Source organism: Oncorhynchus kisutch, unplaced genomic scaffold (genome assembly GCF_002021735.2).
Source record: "Oncorhynchus kisutch isolate 150728-3 unplaced genomic scaffold, Okis_V2 Okis02a-Okis13b_hom, whole genome shotgun sequence".
Lineage (NCBI taxonomy): Eukaryota > Metazoa > Chordata > Actinopteri > Salmoniformes > Salmonidae > Oncorhynchus > Oncorhynchus kisutch.
This window is the reverse complement of record NW_022261979.1, coordinates 10,411,102-10,428,601: the sequence shown is the minus strand read 5'-3', so window position 1 is coordinate 10,428,601 and position 17,500 is coordinate 10,411,102. Positions and strand designations below refer to the sequence as shown.

At 43.5% G+C, this 17,500-nt stretch overlaps 1 protein-coding gene across 2 annotated transcripts in view; it reads right to left on the bottom strand.

Annotated features, from left to right (window-relative positions):
- LOC116359271 (dolichyl-diphosphooligosaccharide--protein glycosyltransferase subunit STT3B) overlaps positions 1-17,500 on the bottom strand; it is a 71,919-nt gene that overhangs the window by 13,150 nt on the left and 41,269 nt on the right. For both annotated transcript variants that reach the window (XM_031811915.1, XM_031811916.1), the window contains 5 exons: positions 15,411-15,509; positions 13,508-13,654; positions 12,002-12,050; positions 11,074-11,228; positions 9,639-9,850 (listed from right to left, as the gene is read on the bottom strand). In XM_031811915.1, coding sequence (XP_031667775.1) covers positions 9,639-9,850; positions 11,074-11,228; positions 12,002-12,050; positions 13,508-13,654; positions 15,411-15,509 — 662 coding nt within the window. The remainder of the gene's footprint in view (positions 1-9,638; positions 9,851-11,073; positions 11,229-12,001; positions 12,051-13,507; positions 13,655-15,410; positions 15,510-17,500) is intronic.

Here is a 17,500-nt window from a genome sequence, read left to right as displayed (position 1 = left end):
AACAGTGCAGTAATATCTAACTAAATGCTTGTGTTCCAGGCTCCAACAGTGCAGTAATATCTAACTAAATGCTTTGTGTTCCAGGCTCCAACAGTGCAGTAATATCTAACTAAATGCTTGTGTTCCAGGCTCCAACAGTGCAGTAATATCTAACTAAATGCTTTGTGTTCCTAGCTCCAACAGTGCAGTAGTATCTAACTAAATGAGTGTGTTCCTAGCTCCAACAGTGCAGTAGTATCTAACTAAATGCTTGTGTTCCAGGCTCCAACAGTGCAGTAATATCTAACTAAATGCTTGTGTTCCAGGCTCCAACAGTGCAGTAATATCTAACTAAATGCTTGTGTTCCAGGCTCCAACAGTGCAGTAATATCTAACTAAATGCTTTGTGTTCCAGGCTCCAACAGTGCAGTAATATCTAACTAAATGCTTGTGTTCCAGGCTCCAACAGTGCAGTAATATCTAACTAAATGCTTTGTGTTCCTAGCTCCAACAGTGCAGTAGTATCTAACTAAATGAGTGTGTTCCTAGCTCCAACAGTGCAGTAGTATCTAACTAAATGCTTGTGTTCCAGGCTCCAACAGTGCAGTAATATCTAACTAAATGCTTGTGTTCCAGGTTCCAACAGTGCAGTAATATCTAACTAAATGCTTGTGTTCCAGGCTCCAACAGTGCAGTAATATCTAACTAAATGCTTTGTGTTCCAGGCTCCAACAGTGCAGTAATATCTAACTAAATGCTTGTGTTCCAGGCTCCAACAGTGCAGTAATATCTAACTAAATGCTTTGTGTTCCTAGCTCCAACAGTGCAGTAGTATCTAACTAAATGAGTGTGTTCCTAGCTCCAACAGTGCAGTAGTATCTAACTAAATGCTTGTGTTCCAGGCTCCAACAGTGCAGTAATATCTAACTAAATGCTTGTGTTCCAGGCTCCAACAGTGCAGTAATATCTAACTAAATGCTTGTGTTCCAGGCTCCAACAGTGCAGTAATATCTAACTAAATGCTTTGTGTTCCAGGCTCCAACAGTGCAGTAATATCTAACTAAATGCTTGTGTTCCAGGCTCCAACAGTGCAGTAATATCTAACTAAATGCTTTGTGTTCCAGGCTCCAACAGTGCAGTAATATCTAACTAAATGCTTGTGTTCCAGGCTCCAACAGTGCAGTAGTATCTAACTAAATGCTTTGTGTTCCAGGCTCCAACAGTGCAGTAGTATCTAACTAAATGAGTGTGTTCCTGGCTCCAACAGTGCAGTAATATCTAACTAAATGCTTGTGTTCCAGGCTCCAACAGTGCAGTAGTATCTAACCAAATGCTTGTGTTCCAGGCTCCAACAGTGCAGTAGTATCTAACTAAATGCTTGTGTTCCAGGCTCCAACAGTGCAGTAATATCTAACTAAATGCTTGTGTTCCAGGCTCCAACAGTGCAGTAATATCTAACTAAATGCTTTGTGTTCCAGGCTCCAACAGTGCAGTAGTATCTAACTAAATGCTTTGTGTTCCAGGCTCCAACAGTGCAGTAATATCTAACTAAATGCTTGTGTTCCAGGCTCCAACAGTGCAGTAATATCTAACTAAATGCTTTGTGTTCCAGGCTCCAACAGTGCAGTAATATCTAACTAAATGCTTGTGTTCCAGGCTCCAACAGTGCAGTAATATCTAACTAAATGCTTGTGTTCCAGGCTCCAACAGTGCAGTAATATCTAACTAAATGCTTGTGTTCCAGGCTCCAACAGTGCAGTAATATCTAACTAAATGCTTGTGTTCCAGGCTCCAACAGTGCAGTAATATCTAACTAAATGCTTGTGTTCCAGGCTCCAACAGTGCAGTAATATCTAACTAAATGCTTGTGTTCCAGGCTCCAACAGTGCAGTAATATCTAACTAAATGCTTGTGTTCCAGGCTCCAACAGTGCAGTAATATCTAACTAAATGCTTGTGTTCCAGGCTCCAACAGTGCAGTAATATCTAACTAAATGCTTGTGTTCCAGGCTCCAACAGTGCAGTAATATCTAACTAAATGCTTTGTGTTCCAGGCTCCAACAGTGCAGTAATATCTAACTAAATGCTTTGTGTTCCAGGCTCCAACAGTGCAGTAATATCTAACTAAATGCTTTGTGTTCCAGGCTCCAACAGTGCAGTAATATCTAACTAAATGCTTGTGTTCCAGGCTCCAACAGTGCAGTAATATCTAACTAAATGCTTGTGTTCCAGGCTCCAACAGTGCAGTAATATCTAACTAAATGCTTGTGTTCCAGGCTCCAACAGTGCAGTAATATCTAACTAAATGCTTGTGTTCCAGGCTCCAACAGTGCAGTAATATCTAACTAAATGCTTGTGTTCCAGGCTCCAACAGTGCAGTAATATCTAACTAAATGCTTTGTGTTCCAGGCTCCAACAGTGCAGTAATATCTAACTAAATGCTTTGTGTTCCAGGCTCCAACAGTGCAGTAATATCTAACTAAATGCTTGTGTTCCAGGCTCCAACAGTGCAGTAATATCTAACTAAATGCTTGTGTTCCAGGCTCCAACAGTGCAGTAATATCTAACTAAATGCTTGTGTTCCAGGCTCCAACAGTGCAGTAATATCTAACTAAATGCTTGTGTTCCAGGCTCCAACAGTGCAGTAATATCTAACTAAATGCTTGTGTTCCAGGCTCCAACAGTGCAGTAATATCTAACTAAATGCTTGTGTTCCTAGCTCCAACAGTGCAGTAATATCTAACTAAATGCTTGTGTTCCAGGCTCCAACAGTGCAGTAATATCTAACTAAATGCTTGTGTTCCAGGCTCCAACAGTGCAGTAATATCTAACTAAATGCTTTGTGTTCCAGGCTCCAACAGTGCAGTAATATCTAACTAAATGCTTGTGTTCCAGGCTCCAACAGTGCAGTAATATCTAACTAAATGCTTTGTGTTCCAGGCTCCAACAGTGCAGTAATATCTAACTAAATGCTTTGTGTTCCAGGCTCCAACAGTGCAGTAATATCTAACTAAATGCTTTGTGTTCCAGGCTCCAACAGTGCAGTAATATCTAACTAAATGCTTGTGTTCCAGGCTCCAACAGTGCAGTAATATCTAACTAAATGCTTGTGTTCCAGGCTCCAACAGTGCAGTAATATCTAACTAAATGCTTGTGTTCCAGGCTCCAACAGTGCAGTAATATCTAACTAAATGCTTGTGTTCCAGGCTCCAACAGTGCAGTAATATCTAACTAAATGCTTGTGTTCCAGGCTCCAACAGTGCAGTAATATCTAACTAAATGCTTTGTGTTCCAGGCTCCAACAGTGCAGTAATATCTAACTAAATGCTTTGTGTTCCAGGCTCCAACAGTGCAGTAATATCTAACTAAATGCTTGTGTTCCAGGCTCCAACAGTGCAGTAATATCTAACTAAATGCTTGTGTTCCAGGCTCCAACAGTGCAGTAATATCTAACTAAATGCTTGTGTTCCAGGCTCCAACAGTGCAGTAATATCTAACTAAATGCTTGTGTTCCAGGCTCCAACAGTGCAGTAATATCTAACTAAATGCTTGTGTTCCAGGCTCCAACAGTGCAGTAATATCTAACTAAATGCTTGTGTTCCTAGCTCCAACAGTGCAGTAATATCTAACTAAATGCTTGTGTTCCAGGCTCCAACAGTGCAGTAATATCTAACTAAATGCTTTGTGTTCCAGGCTCCAACAGTGCAGTAATATCTAACTAAATGCTTGTGTTCCAGGCTCCAACAGTGCAGTAATATCTAACTAAATGCTTTGTGTTCCAGGCTCCAACAGTGCAGTAATATCTAACTAAATGCTTTGTGTTCCAGGCTCCAACAGTGCAGTAATATCTAACTAAATGCTTGTGTTCCAGGCTCCAACAGTGCAGTAATATCTAACTAAATGCTTTGTGTTCCAGGCTCCAACAGTGCAGTAATATCTAACTAAATGCTTGTGTTCCAGGCTCCAACAGTGCAGTAATATCTAACTAAATGCTTTGTGTTCCAGGCTCCAACAGTGCAGTAATATCTAACTAAATGCTTTGTGTTCCAGGCTCCAACAGTGCAGTAATATCTAACTAAATGCTTTGTGTTCCAGGCTCCAACAGTGCAGTAATATCTAACTAAATGCTTTGTGTTCCAGGCTCCAACAGTGCAGTAATATCTAACTAAATGAGTGTGTTCCAGGCTCCAACAGTGCAGTAATATCTAACTAAATGCTTTGTGTTCCAGGCTCCAACAGTGCAGTAGTATCTAACTAAATGCTTGTGTTCCAGGCTCCAACAGTGCAGTAATATCTAACTAAATGCTTTGTGTTCCAGGCTCCAACAGTGCAGTAATATCTAACTAAATGCTTGTGTTCCAGGCTCCAACAGTGCAGTAATATCTAACTAAATGCTTGTGTTCCTAGCTCCAACAGTGCAGTAATATCTAACTAAATGCTTTGTGTTCCAGGCTCCAACAGTGCAGTAATATCTAACTAAATGCTTGTGTTCCAGGCTCCAACAGTGCAGTAATATCTAACTAAATGCTTGTGTTCCAGGCTCCAACAGTGCAGTAATATCTAACAATTCACTAGAATACACACACATGTAAAAGTACAAGAATGGAATTAAGAAATATATAAATATTAAGATGAGCAATGTCAGAGTGGCGTTGACTACAATACAGTAGGATAGAATACAGTATCTACATATGAGATGAGTAAAGCAGTATGTAAACATTATTAAGGTGACTAGTTAGTAAATACAGTAGAATAGAATACAGTATATACAGATGAGATGAGTAAAACAGTATGTAAACATTATTAAGGTGGCTAGTTAGTAAATACAGTAGAATAGAATACAGTATATACATATGAGATGAGTAAAACAGTATGTAAACATTATTAAGGTGACTAGTTAGTAAATACAGTAGAATACAATACAGTATCTACATATGAGATGAGTAAAACAGTATGTAAACATTATTAAGGTGACCAGTGTTCCATTATTAAGGTGACTAGTTAGTAAATACAGTAGAATAGAATACAGTATATACAGATGAGATGAGTAAAGCAGTATGTAAACATTATTACAGTGACTAGTGTTCCATTATTAAAGTGGCCAGTGATTCTAAGTCTATGTAAATGGGGCAGCAGCCTCTAAGGTGCAGGGTTGCGTAACCGGGTGGAAGCCGGCTAGTGATGGATATTTAACAGTCTGATGGCCTTGAGATAGATGCTGTTTTTCAGTCTCTCGGTCCCAGTTTTGATGCACCTGTACTGACCTCGCCTTCTGGATGATAGCGGGGTGAACAGGCAGTGGCTCAGGTGGTTGTTGTCCTTGATGATCTTTTTGGCCTTCCTGTGACATCGGGTGGTGTAGGTGTCCTGGAGGGCAGGTAGTTTGCCCCCGGTGATGCGTTGTGCCGACCTCACTACCCTCTGGAGAGCCTTACGGTTGAGGGCGGTGAAGTTGCCGTACCAGGCGGTGATACAGCCCAACAGGATGCTCTCGATTGTGCATCTGTAGAAGTTTGTGAGTGTTTATTGGTGACAAGCCGAATTTCTTCAGCCCCCTGAGGTTGAAGAGGCGAGGCTGCGCCTTCAGTTTGTCCGTGATGTGTACCCCGAGGAACTTGAAGCTTTCCACCCTCTCCACTACTGTCTCATCAATGTGGATAGGGTCGTGTTCCCTCTGCTGTTTCCTGAAGTCCACAATCAGCTCCTTTGTTTTGTTGATGTTGAGGGAGAGGTTATTTTCCTGCCACCACTCTCCCAGGGCCCTCACCTCCTCCCTGTAGGCCGTCTCGTCATTGTTGGTAATCAAGCGCACTACTGTTGTGTCGTCTGCAAACTTGATGATTGAGTTGGAGGCGTGCATGGCCATGCAGTCGTGTGTGAACAGGGAGTACAGGAGAGGGCTGAGCACGCACGGATCTATTGGGGCGGTAAGCAAATTGAACCGGGTCTAGAGTGTCAGGTAAGGTGGAAGTGAAATGATCCTTGAATAGTCTCTCTCTTCATGGTGACAGAAGTGAGTGCTGTAGGGCGATAGTCATTTAGTTCAGTTATCTTTGCCTCCTTTAGGTACAGGAACAATGGTGGACATCTTGAAGCAAGTGGGGACAACGGTTTCTGAACTGGACACTGAACTGTATACTGACTATACTGAACTGGATACTGAATATACTGAACTGTATACTGAATACTGACTATACCGAACTGCATACTGAATACTAACTATACTGAACTGTATACTGAATACTGACTATACTGAACTGTATATTGAATACTGACTATAGCGAACTGTATACTGAATACTGACTATCGCGAACTGTATATTGAATACTGACTATACTGAACTGTATACTGAATACTGACTATACTGAACTGTATACTGAATACTGACTATACTGAACTGAATACTGACTATAGCGAACTGTATACTGAATACTGACTATACTGAACTGTATACTGAATACTGACTATACTGAACTGTATACTGAATACTGACTATAGCGAACTGTATACTGAATACTAACTATACTGAAATGTATACTGAATACTGACTATACTGAACTGTATACTGAATACTGACTATACTGAACTGAATACTGACTATAGCGAACTGTATACTGAATACTGACTATACTGAACTGTATACTGAATACTGACTATACTGAAATGTATACTGAATACTAACTATACTGAACTGTATACTGAATACTAACTATACTGAACTGTATACTGAATACTGACTATACTGAACTGTATACTGAATACTGACTATATCGAACTGTATACTGAATACTGACTATACTGAACTGTATACTGAATACTGACTATACTGAACTGTATACTGAATACTGACTATACTGAAATGTATACTGAATACTGACTATACTGAACTGTATACTGAATACTGACTATACTGAACTGAATACTGACTATACTGAACTGAATACTGACTATACTGAACTGTATACTGAATACTGACTATACTGAAATGTATACTGAATACTGACTATACTGAACTGTATACTGAATACTGACTATACTGAACTGAATACTGACTATACTGAACTGTATACTGAATACTAACTATACTGAACTGTATACTGAATACTAACTATACTGAACTGTATACTGAATACTGACTATACTGAACTGAATACTGACTATACTGAACTGTATACTGAATACTGACTATACTGAACTGAATACTGACTATACTGAACTGTATACTGAACTAAACTATAAATGCCACATGTAAAGTGTCGGTCCCATGTTTCATGAACTGAAATAACAGATTCCAGAAATGTACCATACGCATAAAAAATATGATTTCTCTCAAATTTTGGGCAAAGAAATGGTTTACATCCCTGGTAGTGAGCATTTCCCCTTTGCCAAGATAATCCATCCACCTGACAGGCGTCGCATATCAAGAAGCTGATTAAATAGCACGATCATTACACAGGTGCACCTTGTGCTGGGGACACTAAAAGGTCACTCTAAAATGTACAGTTTAGTCCAACAAAACAATGCCACGGATGTCTCAAGTTTTGAGGGAGTTGGCATCCCGACTGCAGGAATGTCCATGAGAGCTGTTGCCAGGGAACTGAATGTTCATTTCTCTACCATAAGCCGATTCCAATGTCGTTTTTAGAGAATTTGGCAGTACGCCCAACCGGCCTCACAACCACAGACTGTAACCAGGCCAGCGCACAACCTCCACATCAGGCTTCTTCACCTCCGTGATGGTCTGAGACCAGCCACCCAGACAGCTGATGAAACTGATGAGTATTTCTGTCTGTAGAAAAATACCTTTTGTGGAGAAAAACTCATTCTGATTGGCTGGGCCTCACTCCCCAGTGGGTGGGCCTGGCTGCCAAGTGGGTGGGCCTGGCTGCCAAGTGGGTGGGCCTATGCCCTATGCCCAGCAAAGGAAGGGTGTCAAGACCCTGTCCAAAATAGGGAATAGGGTGTCAAGGTCCTGTCCCAAAGTAGGGCACTACATATGAAACAGGGCTCTGGACAAAAGTAGGGCACTACATATGAAATAGGGCTCTGGCCAAAAGTAGGGCACTACATATGAAACAGGGTACCAAAGCTCTGACTACTGCAGTGCAACATAGTGCACTACAGTAGATAAGGATTGGAAGATACTAAAGCTCTGGCCAAAAGAAGTGGACTATGTAGGGAATAATGTACCATTTAGAACCCATGCTTCTAGTCATCCTCATACCTTATCATAGAGGTTTCCAGAGAGCCTCTAGTCATCCTCATACCTTATCATAGAGGTTTCCAGAGGGCCTCTAGTCATCCTCATACCTTATCATAGAGGTTTCCAGAGAGCCTCTAGTCATCCTCATACCTTATCATAGCGGTTTCCAGAGAGCCTCTAGTCATCCTCATACCTTATCATAGAGGTTTCCAGAGAGCCTCTAGTCATCCTCATACCTTATCATAGAGGTTTCCAGAGAGCCTCTAGTCATCCTCATACCTTATCATAGAGGTTTCCAGAGAGCCTCTAGTCATCCTCATACCTTATCATAGAGGTTTCCAGAGGGCCTCTAGTCATCCTCATACCTTATCATAGAGGTTTCCAGAGGGCCTCTAGTCATCCTCATACCTTATCATAGAGGTTTCCAGAGGGGCTCTAGTCATCCTCATACCTTATCATAGAGGTTTCCAGAGGGCCTCTAGTCATCCTCATACCTTATCATAGAGGTTTCCAGAGGGCCTCTAGTCATCCTCATACCTTATCATAGAGGTTTCCAGAGGGCCTCTAGTCATCCTCATACCTTATCATAGAGGTTTCCAGAGGGCCTCTAGTCATCCTCATACCTTATCATAGAGGTTTCCAGAGGGCCTCTAGTCATCCTCATACCTTATCATAGAGGTTTCCAGAGGGCCTCTAGTCATACCTTATCATAGAGGTTTCCAGAGGGCCTCTAGTCATCCTCATACCTTATCATACAGGTTTCCAGAGAGCCTCTAGTCATCCTCATACCTTATCATAGAGGTTTCCAGAGTTCCTCTTGTCATACCTTATCATAGAGGTTTCCAGAGAGCCTCTAGTCATCCTCATACCTTATCATAGAGGTTTCCAGAGGGCCTCTAGTCATTCTCATACCTTATCATAGAGGTTTCCAGAGGGCCTCTAGTCATCCTCATACCTTATCATAGAGGTTTCCAGAGGGCCTCTAGTCATCCTCATACCTTATCATAGAGGTTTCCAGAGGGACTCTAGTCATCCTCATACCTTATCATAGAGGTTTCCAGAGGGCCTCTAGTCATCCTCATACCTTATCATAGAGGTTTCCAGAGGGCCTCTAGTCATCCTCATACCTTATCATACAGGTTTCCAGAGGGCCTCTAGTCATACCCTATCATAGAGGTTTCCAGAGGGCCTCTAGTCATCCTCATACCTTATCATAGAGGTTTCCAGAGGGCCTCTAGTCATACCCTATCATAGAGGTTTCCAGAGGGCCTCTAGTCATCCTCATACCTTATCATAGAGGTTTCCAGAGGGCCTCTAGTCATCCTCATACCTTATCATAGAGGTTCAGAGGGCCTCTAGTCATCCTCATACCTTATCATACAGGTTTCCAGAGGGCCTCTAGTCATCCTCATACCTTATCATAGAGGTTTCCAGAGTTCCTCTTGTCGTCCTCATACCTTATCATAGAGGTTTCCAGAGTTCCTCTTGTCGTCCTCATCACTACTGTCCTCTATGGGAGGGCTCTCCCTCTTCATGTCGTCCCCTAGGTAGTGTTCAAACACGCTGGAGAAGGCTATAGCTGACAGCATACACACTACAGGGGTCAGGGTCAGCATCAGACGGACCATCACTCCAGCAAAGTAGACAGCACTGATGGCATACAGCGCCACTAGGGGGAGACAGAGAGCAGGGTTAGAGTTTAATATACTGGGTTAGGGTTTAATATACTGATGGCATACAGGGCCACTAGGGGGAGAGGGAGAGCAGGGTTAGAGTTTAATATACTGGGTTAGGGTTTAATATACTGGGTTAGAGTTTAATATACTGGGTTAGGGTTTAATATACTGGGTTAGGGTTTAATATACTGGGTTAGAGTTTAATATACTGGGATAGGGTTTAATATACTGGGATAGGGTTTAATATACTGGGTTAGAGTTTAATATACTGGGTTAGGGTTTAATATACTGGGTTAGGGTTTAATATACTGGGTTAGGGTTTAATACACTGGGTTAGAGTTTAATATACTGGGTTAGGGTTTAATATACTGGGTTAGGGTTTAATATACTGGGTTAGAGTTTAATATACTGGGTTAGGGTTTAATATACTGGGTTAGGGTTTAATATACTGGGTTAGAGTTTAATATACTGGGTTAGAGTTTAATATACTGGGTTAGGGTTTAATATACTGGGTTAGAGTTTAATATACTGGGTTAGGGTTTAATATACTGGGTTAGAGTTTAATATACTGGGTTAGGGTTTAACACACTACTCTCTCTGAGAAGTAGACAGCACTAATAGCATCCAGAACCACTAGGAACAGCAGGGGTAAAGACAGAGATCCTATTAAAGAACCATATAGGAACAGCAGGGTTGAACACAGAGATCCTATTAAAGAACCACTAGGAACAGCAGGGGTAAAGACAGAGATCCTATTAAAGAACCACTAGGAACAGCAGGGTTGAACACAGAGATCCTATTAAAGAACCACTAGGAACAGCAGGGTTGAACACAGAGATCCTATTAAAGAACCACTAGGAACAGCAGGGTTAAACACAGAGATCCTATTAAAGAACCACTAGCAACAGCAGGGTGTGTATGAGCGTGTATGTGTGTGTGTATGTGTGTGTTTATGTGTTTCTGTGTGTGTGTGTTTGTTGACTTAAATGGTAATGATTGCTGTAGTCATTATATTTCTATGGTCACACACACACCTGCACACACACACACACACCTGCATACACACACACACACACACACACACACACACACACACACACACACACACACACACACACACACACACACACACACACACCTGCATACACACACACACCTGCATACACACACACATTGCCATGCCATCTAACTGTAGACGTGTGTGTGTGTGTCTTACCGAAGACTCTCTCATCGTTGATGTTCTTGATGCAGAACCAGAGTCCAGCAGGAAAGGTACAGACCAGGATGTGGAGGTCGAAGAAGAACGAGACCCAGGTGGTGGGCTGGTGCTCCGACACAGACGCTATGATGGGGATGTGGATCTTAGCATACCTGGAGAGAGGAGAGAGGGAGAGAGGAGAGAGGGAGGGAGAGGAGGGAGGGGGTGGGTTGAGGGAGAGAGAGAGAGAGAAGAGAGAGGGAGAGGAGGGAGGGAGAGGGGGAGGGGGTGAGGGAGAGGAGGGTGGGAGGGAGGGAGAGAGAGAGGGAGAGGAAGGAGGGAGATGAGAGAGGGAGAGGAGGGAGGGAGAGGGGGAGGGAGAGAGGGGGTCAGGGAGAGGAGGGAGGGAGAGAGGGGGTGGGTTGAGGGAGGGAGGGAGGGAGGGAGGGAGGGAGGGAGGGAGAGAAGGAGGGAGATGAGAGGGGGGAGGGAGAGAGGGAGAGAGGGGGAGGGGTGAGGGAGAGGGGTGGGGAGGGAGGGAGAGAGAGAGAGGGGTAAGGGAGGGAGGGTGAAGAGAGGGGGGTGGGGAGGGAGGGAGGGATTTAAAGGATTTATCTGAAGAGCCTGTGGAAGGTTGTTGCTACAGGAAGTGAGTGGACATTGACAGAAAGAGGAACACAGCGTTTCCTTGGTAAAGGTGATCCACAGGGAGTAAAACTAGACACACGTAGACCTGACACGACCCACACTGCACTGCAGCAGAACACGCACTCTGAGACAAATAAACAGCTGATTGGGCACTCTGACAGCCTTCTCTCTCTACAGCAGAGGCCGTGTGTGTGTGTGTGTGTGTGTGTGTGTGTGTGTGTGTGTGTGTGTGTGTGGTGTGTGTGTGTGTGTGTGTGTGTGTGTGTGTGTGTGTGTGCGTACTGTTTAGTGCACTTACCCTGTGTCCCACAGTGAATAGAATCGACCACTCCAAGGAGCGATGTGTCCTAAAACACAATGAACATTATTAAGTACAGCACAGTTATGATTATGTACACGATCACACACACACACACACACACACACACACACACACACACACACACACACACACACACACACGTTAGGTTTTGGGGACAACAATTGATTCCCATTCAAAATCCTATTTCCCTAACTCCTAAACTCCTGACTCCTAAACTCCTAACTCCTAAACCCCTAAACTCGTGACTCCTAAACTCCTGACTCCTAAACTCCTGACTCCTAAACTCCTAACCTCCTAACTCCTAACACCCTGACTCCTAAACTCCTGACTCCTAAACTCCTGACTCCTAAACTCCTAACTCCTAAACTCCTGACTCCTAAACTCCTGACTCATAAACTCCTGACTCCTAAACTCTTGACTCCTAAACTCTTGACTCCTAAACTCCTGACTCCTAAACTCCTGACTCCTAAACTCCTGACTCCTAACTCCTAAACTCCTGACTCCTAAACTCCTAACTCCTAAACTCCTGACTCCTAAACTCCTGACTCCTAAACTCCTGACTCCTAAACTCCTGACTCCTGAACTCCTGACTCCTAACGCCTGACTCCTAAACTCCTGACTCCTAAACTCCTGACTCCTAAACTCCTGACTCCTAAACTCCTGACTCCTAAACTCCTGACTCCTAATGCCTGACTCCTAAACTCCTGACTCCTAAACTCCTGACTCCTAATGCCTGACTCCTAAACTCCTGACTCCTAAACTCCTGACTCCTAATGCCTGACTCCTAAACTCCTGACTCCTAATGCCTGACTCCTAAACTCCTGACTCCTAAACTCCTGACTCCTAATGCCTGACTCCTAAACTCCTGACTCCTGACTCCTAATGCCTGACTCCTAAACTCCTGACTCCCTAAACTCCTGACTCCTAATGCCTGACTCCTAAACTGCTGACTCCTAAACTCCTGACTCCTAAACTCCTGACTCCTGACTCCTAATGCCTGACTCCTAAACCTCCTGACTCCTAAACTCCTGACTCCTAATGCCTGACTCCTAAACTGCTGACTCCTAAACTAGCCAATTTTACAAGTGGAGACCATCAAAATGTCCTCACTTCTCTGAAGCTTTGTTGCTTTACTATTCTAGGACTTCTGGTACTCACAAGTATAGTTAAAACACACACACACACACACACACACACACACACACACACACACACACACACACACACACACACACACACACACACACACACACACATTTTTGGACTATTTTGGACCAAATCCAATCAACCCTTCTCCTCATCTATCTATCTAACACAGGGATGGGCTACAGGGTCTCAACCTCCTGTTGCTAGGTAGAACAGTAGAATACTAGGTGACATTTAATTAATGTGGTTGTACATCACTGACAGTCAGCTGACAGACTGTCACTGTGTTGACCTACCTGTATAAGTCAGGTATATAACAGCACAGTGTTGACCTACCTGTATAAGTCAGGTATATAACAGTGAGGAAGACTGCCCCAGCAGCCAGAGAGACCCCGAGGAAGAACAGGGTCTGGAACTCCTGTCTGGTCAGTCTGTCTTTCAGGTACTGGAGGAAGGCATAGGCCTGGAGCAACGCAAAAACACCTGGTAGAGAGAGGGGGAGGAGAGAGAGAGGGGGGAGAGAGGGGGGGAGGAGAGGAGAGAGAAAGAGGGGGGAGGCGATGAGAGAGAAAGAGGGGGTAGGCGAGGAGAGATGAGAGAGAGAGGCAAGGAGAGAGGAGAGAGGAGAGAGAAAGAGGGGGGAGGTGAGGAGAGAGGGAGTTTACATTATACCCCTGTACAGGTAGGGAGAGGGAGGGGTGTCAACAGGCATCCATCACAGCAACATGCATTTCTATGACTATAGAAGGTCTAATATACACTGAGCTCTAAAAGCATTGGCACAGTAGTGACCCATCTGTTGTTTTGGTTCTCCAGCACTTTGGATCTGAAATGATACAATGACTCTGAGTTTAAATGTTTAACGTGCTACATATTTAAGTGTAAAGGGATGAACCGGTAAAATAAATCAACTGTGTGAACATCGTCCTCCCATTATAATAAATAAACATCGTCCTCTCATTCTAATAAATAAACATCGTCCTCCCATTCTAATAAATCAACATCGTCCTCTCATTCTAATAAATCAACTGTGTGAACATCGTCCTCCCATTCTAATAAATCAACTGTGTGAACATCGTCCTCTCATTCTAATAAATAAACATCGTCCTCTCATTCTAATAAATCAACTGTGTGAACATCGTCCTCCCATTCTAATAAATCAACTGTGTGAACATCGTCCTCCCATTCTAATAAATCAACTGTGTGAACATCGTCCTCCCATTCTAATAAATCAACTGTGTGAACATCGTCCTCCCATTCTAATAAATCAACATCGTCCTCCCATTCTAATAAATAAACATCGTCCTCCCATTCTAATAAATCAACATCGTCCTCTCATTCTAATAAATCAACATCGTCCTCCCATTCTAATAAATAAACTGTGTGAACATCGTCCTCCCATTCTAATAAATCAACATCGTCCTCCCATTCTAATAAATCAACTTTGTGTACATCGTCCTCCCATTCTAATAAATCAACATCGTCCTCCCATTCTAATAAATCAACTTTGTGTACATCGTCCTCCCATTCTAATAAATCAACTTTGTGTACATCGTCCTCTCATTTTACAGGACCACAAATATTGGGACAAATTTCAGATATGTGTACTAGAGTGGTCAAAAGATAAGTATTTGTCCCCCTGTATTCAGAGCAATGACTCCATTAAGCTTGTGAATTTTACGGATAATCAGGAGTGAGAAAATTAGATGCTCAAATATCATATCATGCCCCCCCAGCACCCCCCCCCAAAAAAAATGCTAGGCTCCCCTGTTAAAACAACCCAAAAACAGTCACTGTCCCTCTGTCCCTCTGTCCCTCTCTCTCTCTCTCTCTCTCTCTCTCTCTCTCTCTCTCTCTCTCTCTCTCTCTCTCTCTCTCTCTCTCTCTCTTCTCTCTCTCTCTCTCTCTCTCTCTCTCTCTCCTCTCTCTCTCTCTCTCTCTCTCTCTCTCTCTCTCTCTCTCTCTCTCTCTCTCTCTCTCTCTCTCTCTCTCTCTCTCTCTCTCTCTCTCCTCTCTCTCTCTCTCTCTCTCTCTCTCTCTCTCTCTCTCTCTCTCTCTCTCTCTCTCTCTCTCTCTCTCTCTCTCTCTCTCTCTCTCTCTCTCTCTCTCTCTCTCTCTCTCTCTATCTATCTGATCAGTTGTCTGGAGCTGGGGTTGATAACAGGAAACGTCCAGAGTGAACTCTGTACAAGGGCAGCATCAGGGTGTGACATCACGGTCCTAGGTGATTGGTCCTTACCTGCTGCAGCCATGTGTTCGCTGGTCCTGATTGGCTGGAACCCCACAAAGGGGATCTGCATGGAGAGCACCAGACCAACGATGTAGAACGTACTGTAAGCTGTGGAGACAGACAGGGTTAAGACACCAGAGACAGACAGGGTTAAGACACCAGAGAGAAAGAGATCTTCACAGAGACCATTATGCCTGCATCCTCACAGAGACCATTATGCCTGCATCCTCACAGAGAGAAACCATTAAGCCTGCATCCTCACAGAGACCATTATGCCTGCATCCTCACAGAGACCATTAAGCCTGCATCCTCACAGAGAGAAACCATTAAGCCTGCATCCTCACAGAGACCATTAAGCCTGCATCCTCACAGAGACCATTAAGCCTGCATCCTCACAGAGACCATTAAGCCTGCATCCTCACAGAGAGAAACCATTAAGCCTGCATCCTCACAGAGAGAAACCATTAAGCCTGCATCCTCACAGAGAGAAACCATTAAGCCTGCAGCCTCCCAGAGACCATTATGCCTGCATCCTCACAGAGAGAAACCATTAAGCCTGCATCCTCACAGAGACCATTAAGCCTGCATCCTCACAGAGAGAAACCATTAAGCCTGCATCCTCACAGAGACCATTAAGCCTGCATCCTCACAGAGAGAAACCATTAAGCCTGCTACCTCACAGAGAGAAACCATTAAGCCTGCATCCTCACAGAGACCATTAAGCCTGCATCCTCACAGAGAGAAACCATTAAGCCTGCAGCCTCACAGAGACCATTAAGCCTGCATCCTCACAGAGAGAAACCATTAAGCCTGCAGCCTCACAGAGACCATTAAGCCTGCATCCTCACAGAGACCATTTAGGACAAAGACAGATGGAGTGTCCCGTGTCTAAGGAGGACATAACACACAGTTGGAAGTGAAGTTGGAAGTTTACATACACTTAGGTTGGAGTCATTAAAACTTGTTTTTCAACCACTCCACAAATGTCTTGTTAACAAACTATAGTTTTGGCAAGTCGGTTAGGACATCTACTTTGTGCATAACACAAGTCATTTTTCCTACAATTGTTTACAGACAGGTTATTTCACTTATAATTCACTGTATCACAATTCCAGTGGGTCAGAAGTTTACATACACTAAGTTGACTGTGCCTTTATACAGCTTGGAAAATTCCAGAAAAAGATGTCATAGCTTTAGAAGCTTCTGATAGGCTAATTGACATCCTTTGAGTCAATTGGAGGTGTACCTGTGGATGTATTTCAAGGCCTACCTTCAAACTCAGTGCCTCTTTGCTTGACATCATGGAGAAATCAAAATAAATCTGCCAAGACTTCAGAATTTTTTTTGTAGACCTCCACAAGTCTGGTTCATCCTTGGGAGCAGTTTCCAAATGCCTGGAGGGTACCACGTTCATCTGTACAAACACCATGGGACCACGCAGCCATCATACTGCTCAGGAAGGAGATGTGTTCTGTCTCCTAGAGATGAACGTACTTTGGTGCGAAAGGTGCAAATCAATCCCAGAACAACAGCAAAGGACCTTGTGAAGATGCTGGAGGAAACAGGTACAAAAGTATCTATATCCACAGTAAAACAAGTCCTATATCGACAAAACCTGAAAGGCCGCTCAGCAAGGAAGAATCCACTGCTCCAAAACCGTCATTAAAAAGCCAGACTACGGTTTGCTACTGCAAAAGATTGTACTTTTTGGTGATGAAATGTCCTCTGGTCTGATGAAACAAAAATAGAACTGTTTGGCCATAATGACCATCGTTATGTTTGGAGGAAAAAGGGGGAGGCTTGCAAGCCGAAGAACACCATCCCAACCGTGCAGCACGGGGGGTGGCAGCATCATGTTGTGGGGGGGCTTTGCTGCAGGAGGACTGGTGCACTTCACAAAATAGATGGCATCATGAGGAGGAACATTATGTGGATATATTGAAGCAACATCTCAAGACATCAGTCAGGAAGTTAAAGCTTGGTCAAAAACGGGTCTTCCAAATGGACAATGACCCCAAACATACTTCCAAAGTTGTGGCCAAAATGGCTTAAGGACAACAAAGTCAAGGTATTGGAGTGGCCATCACAAAGCCCTGACC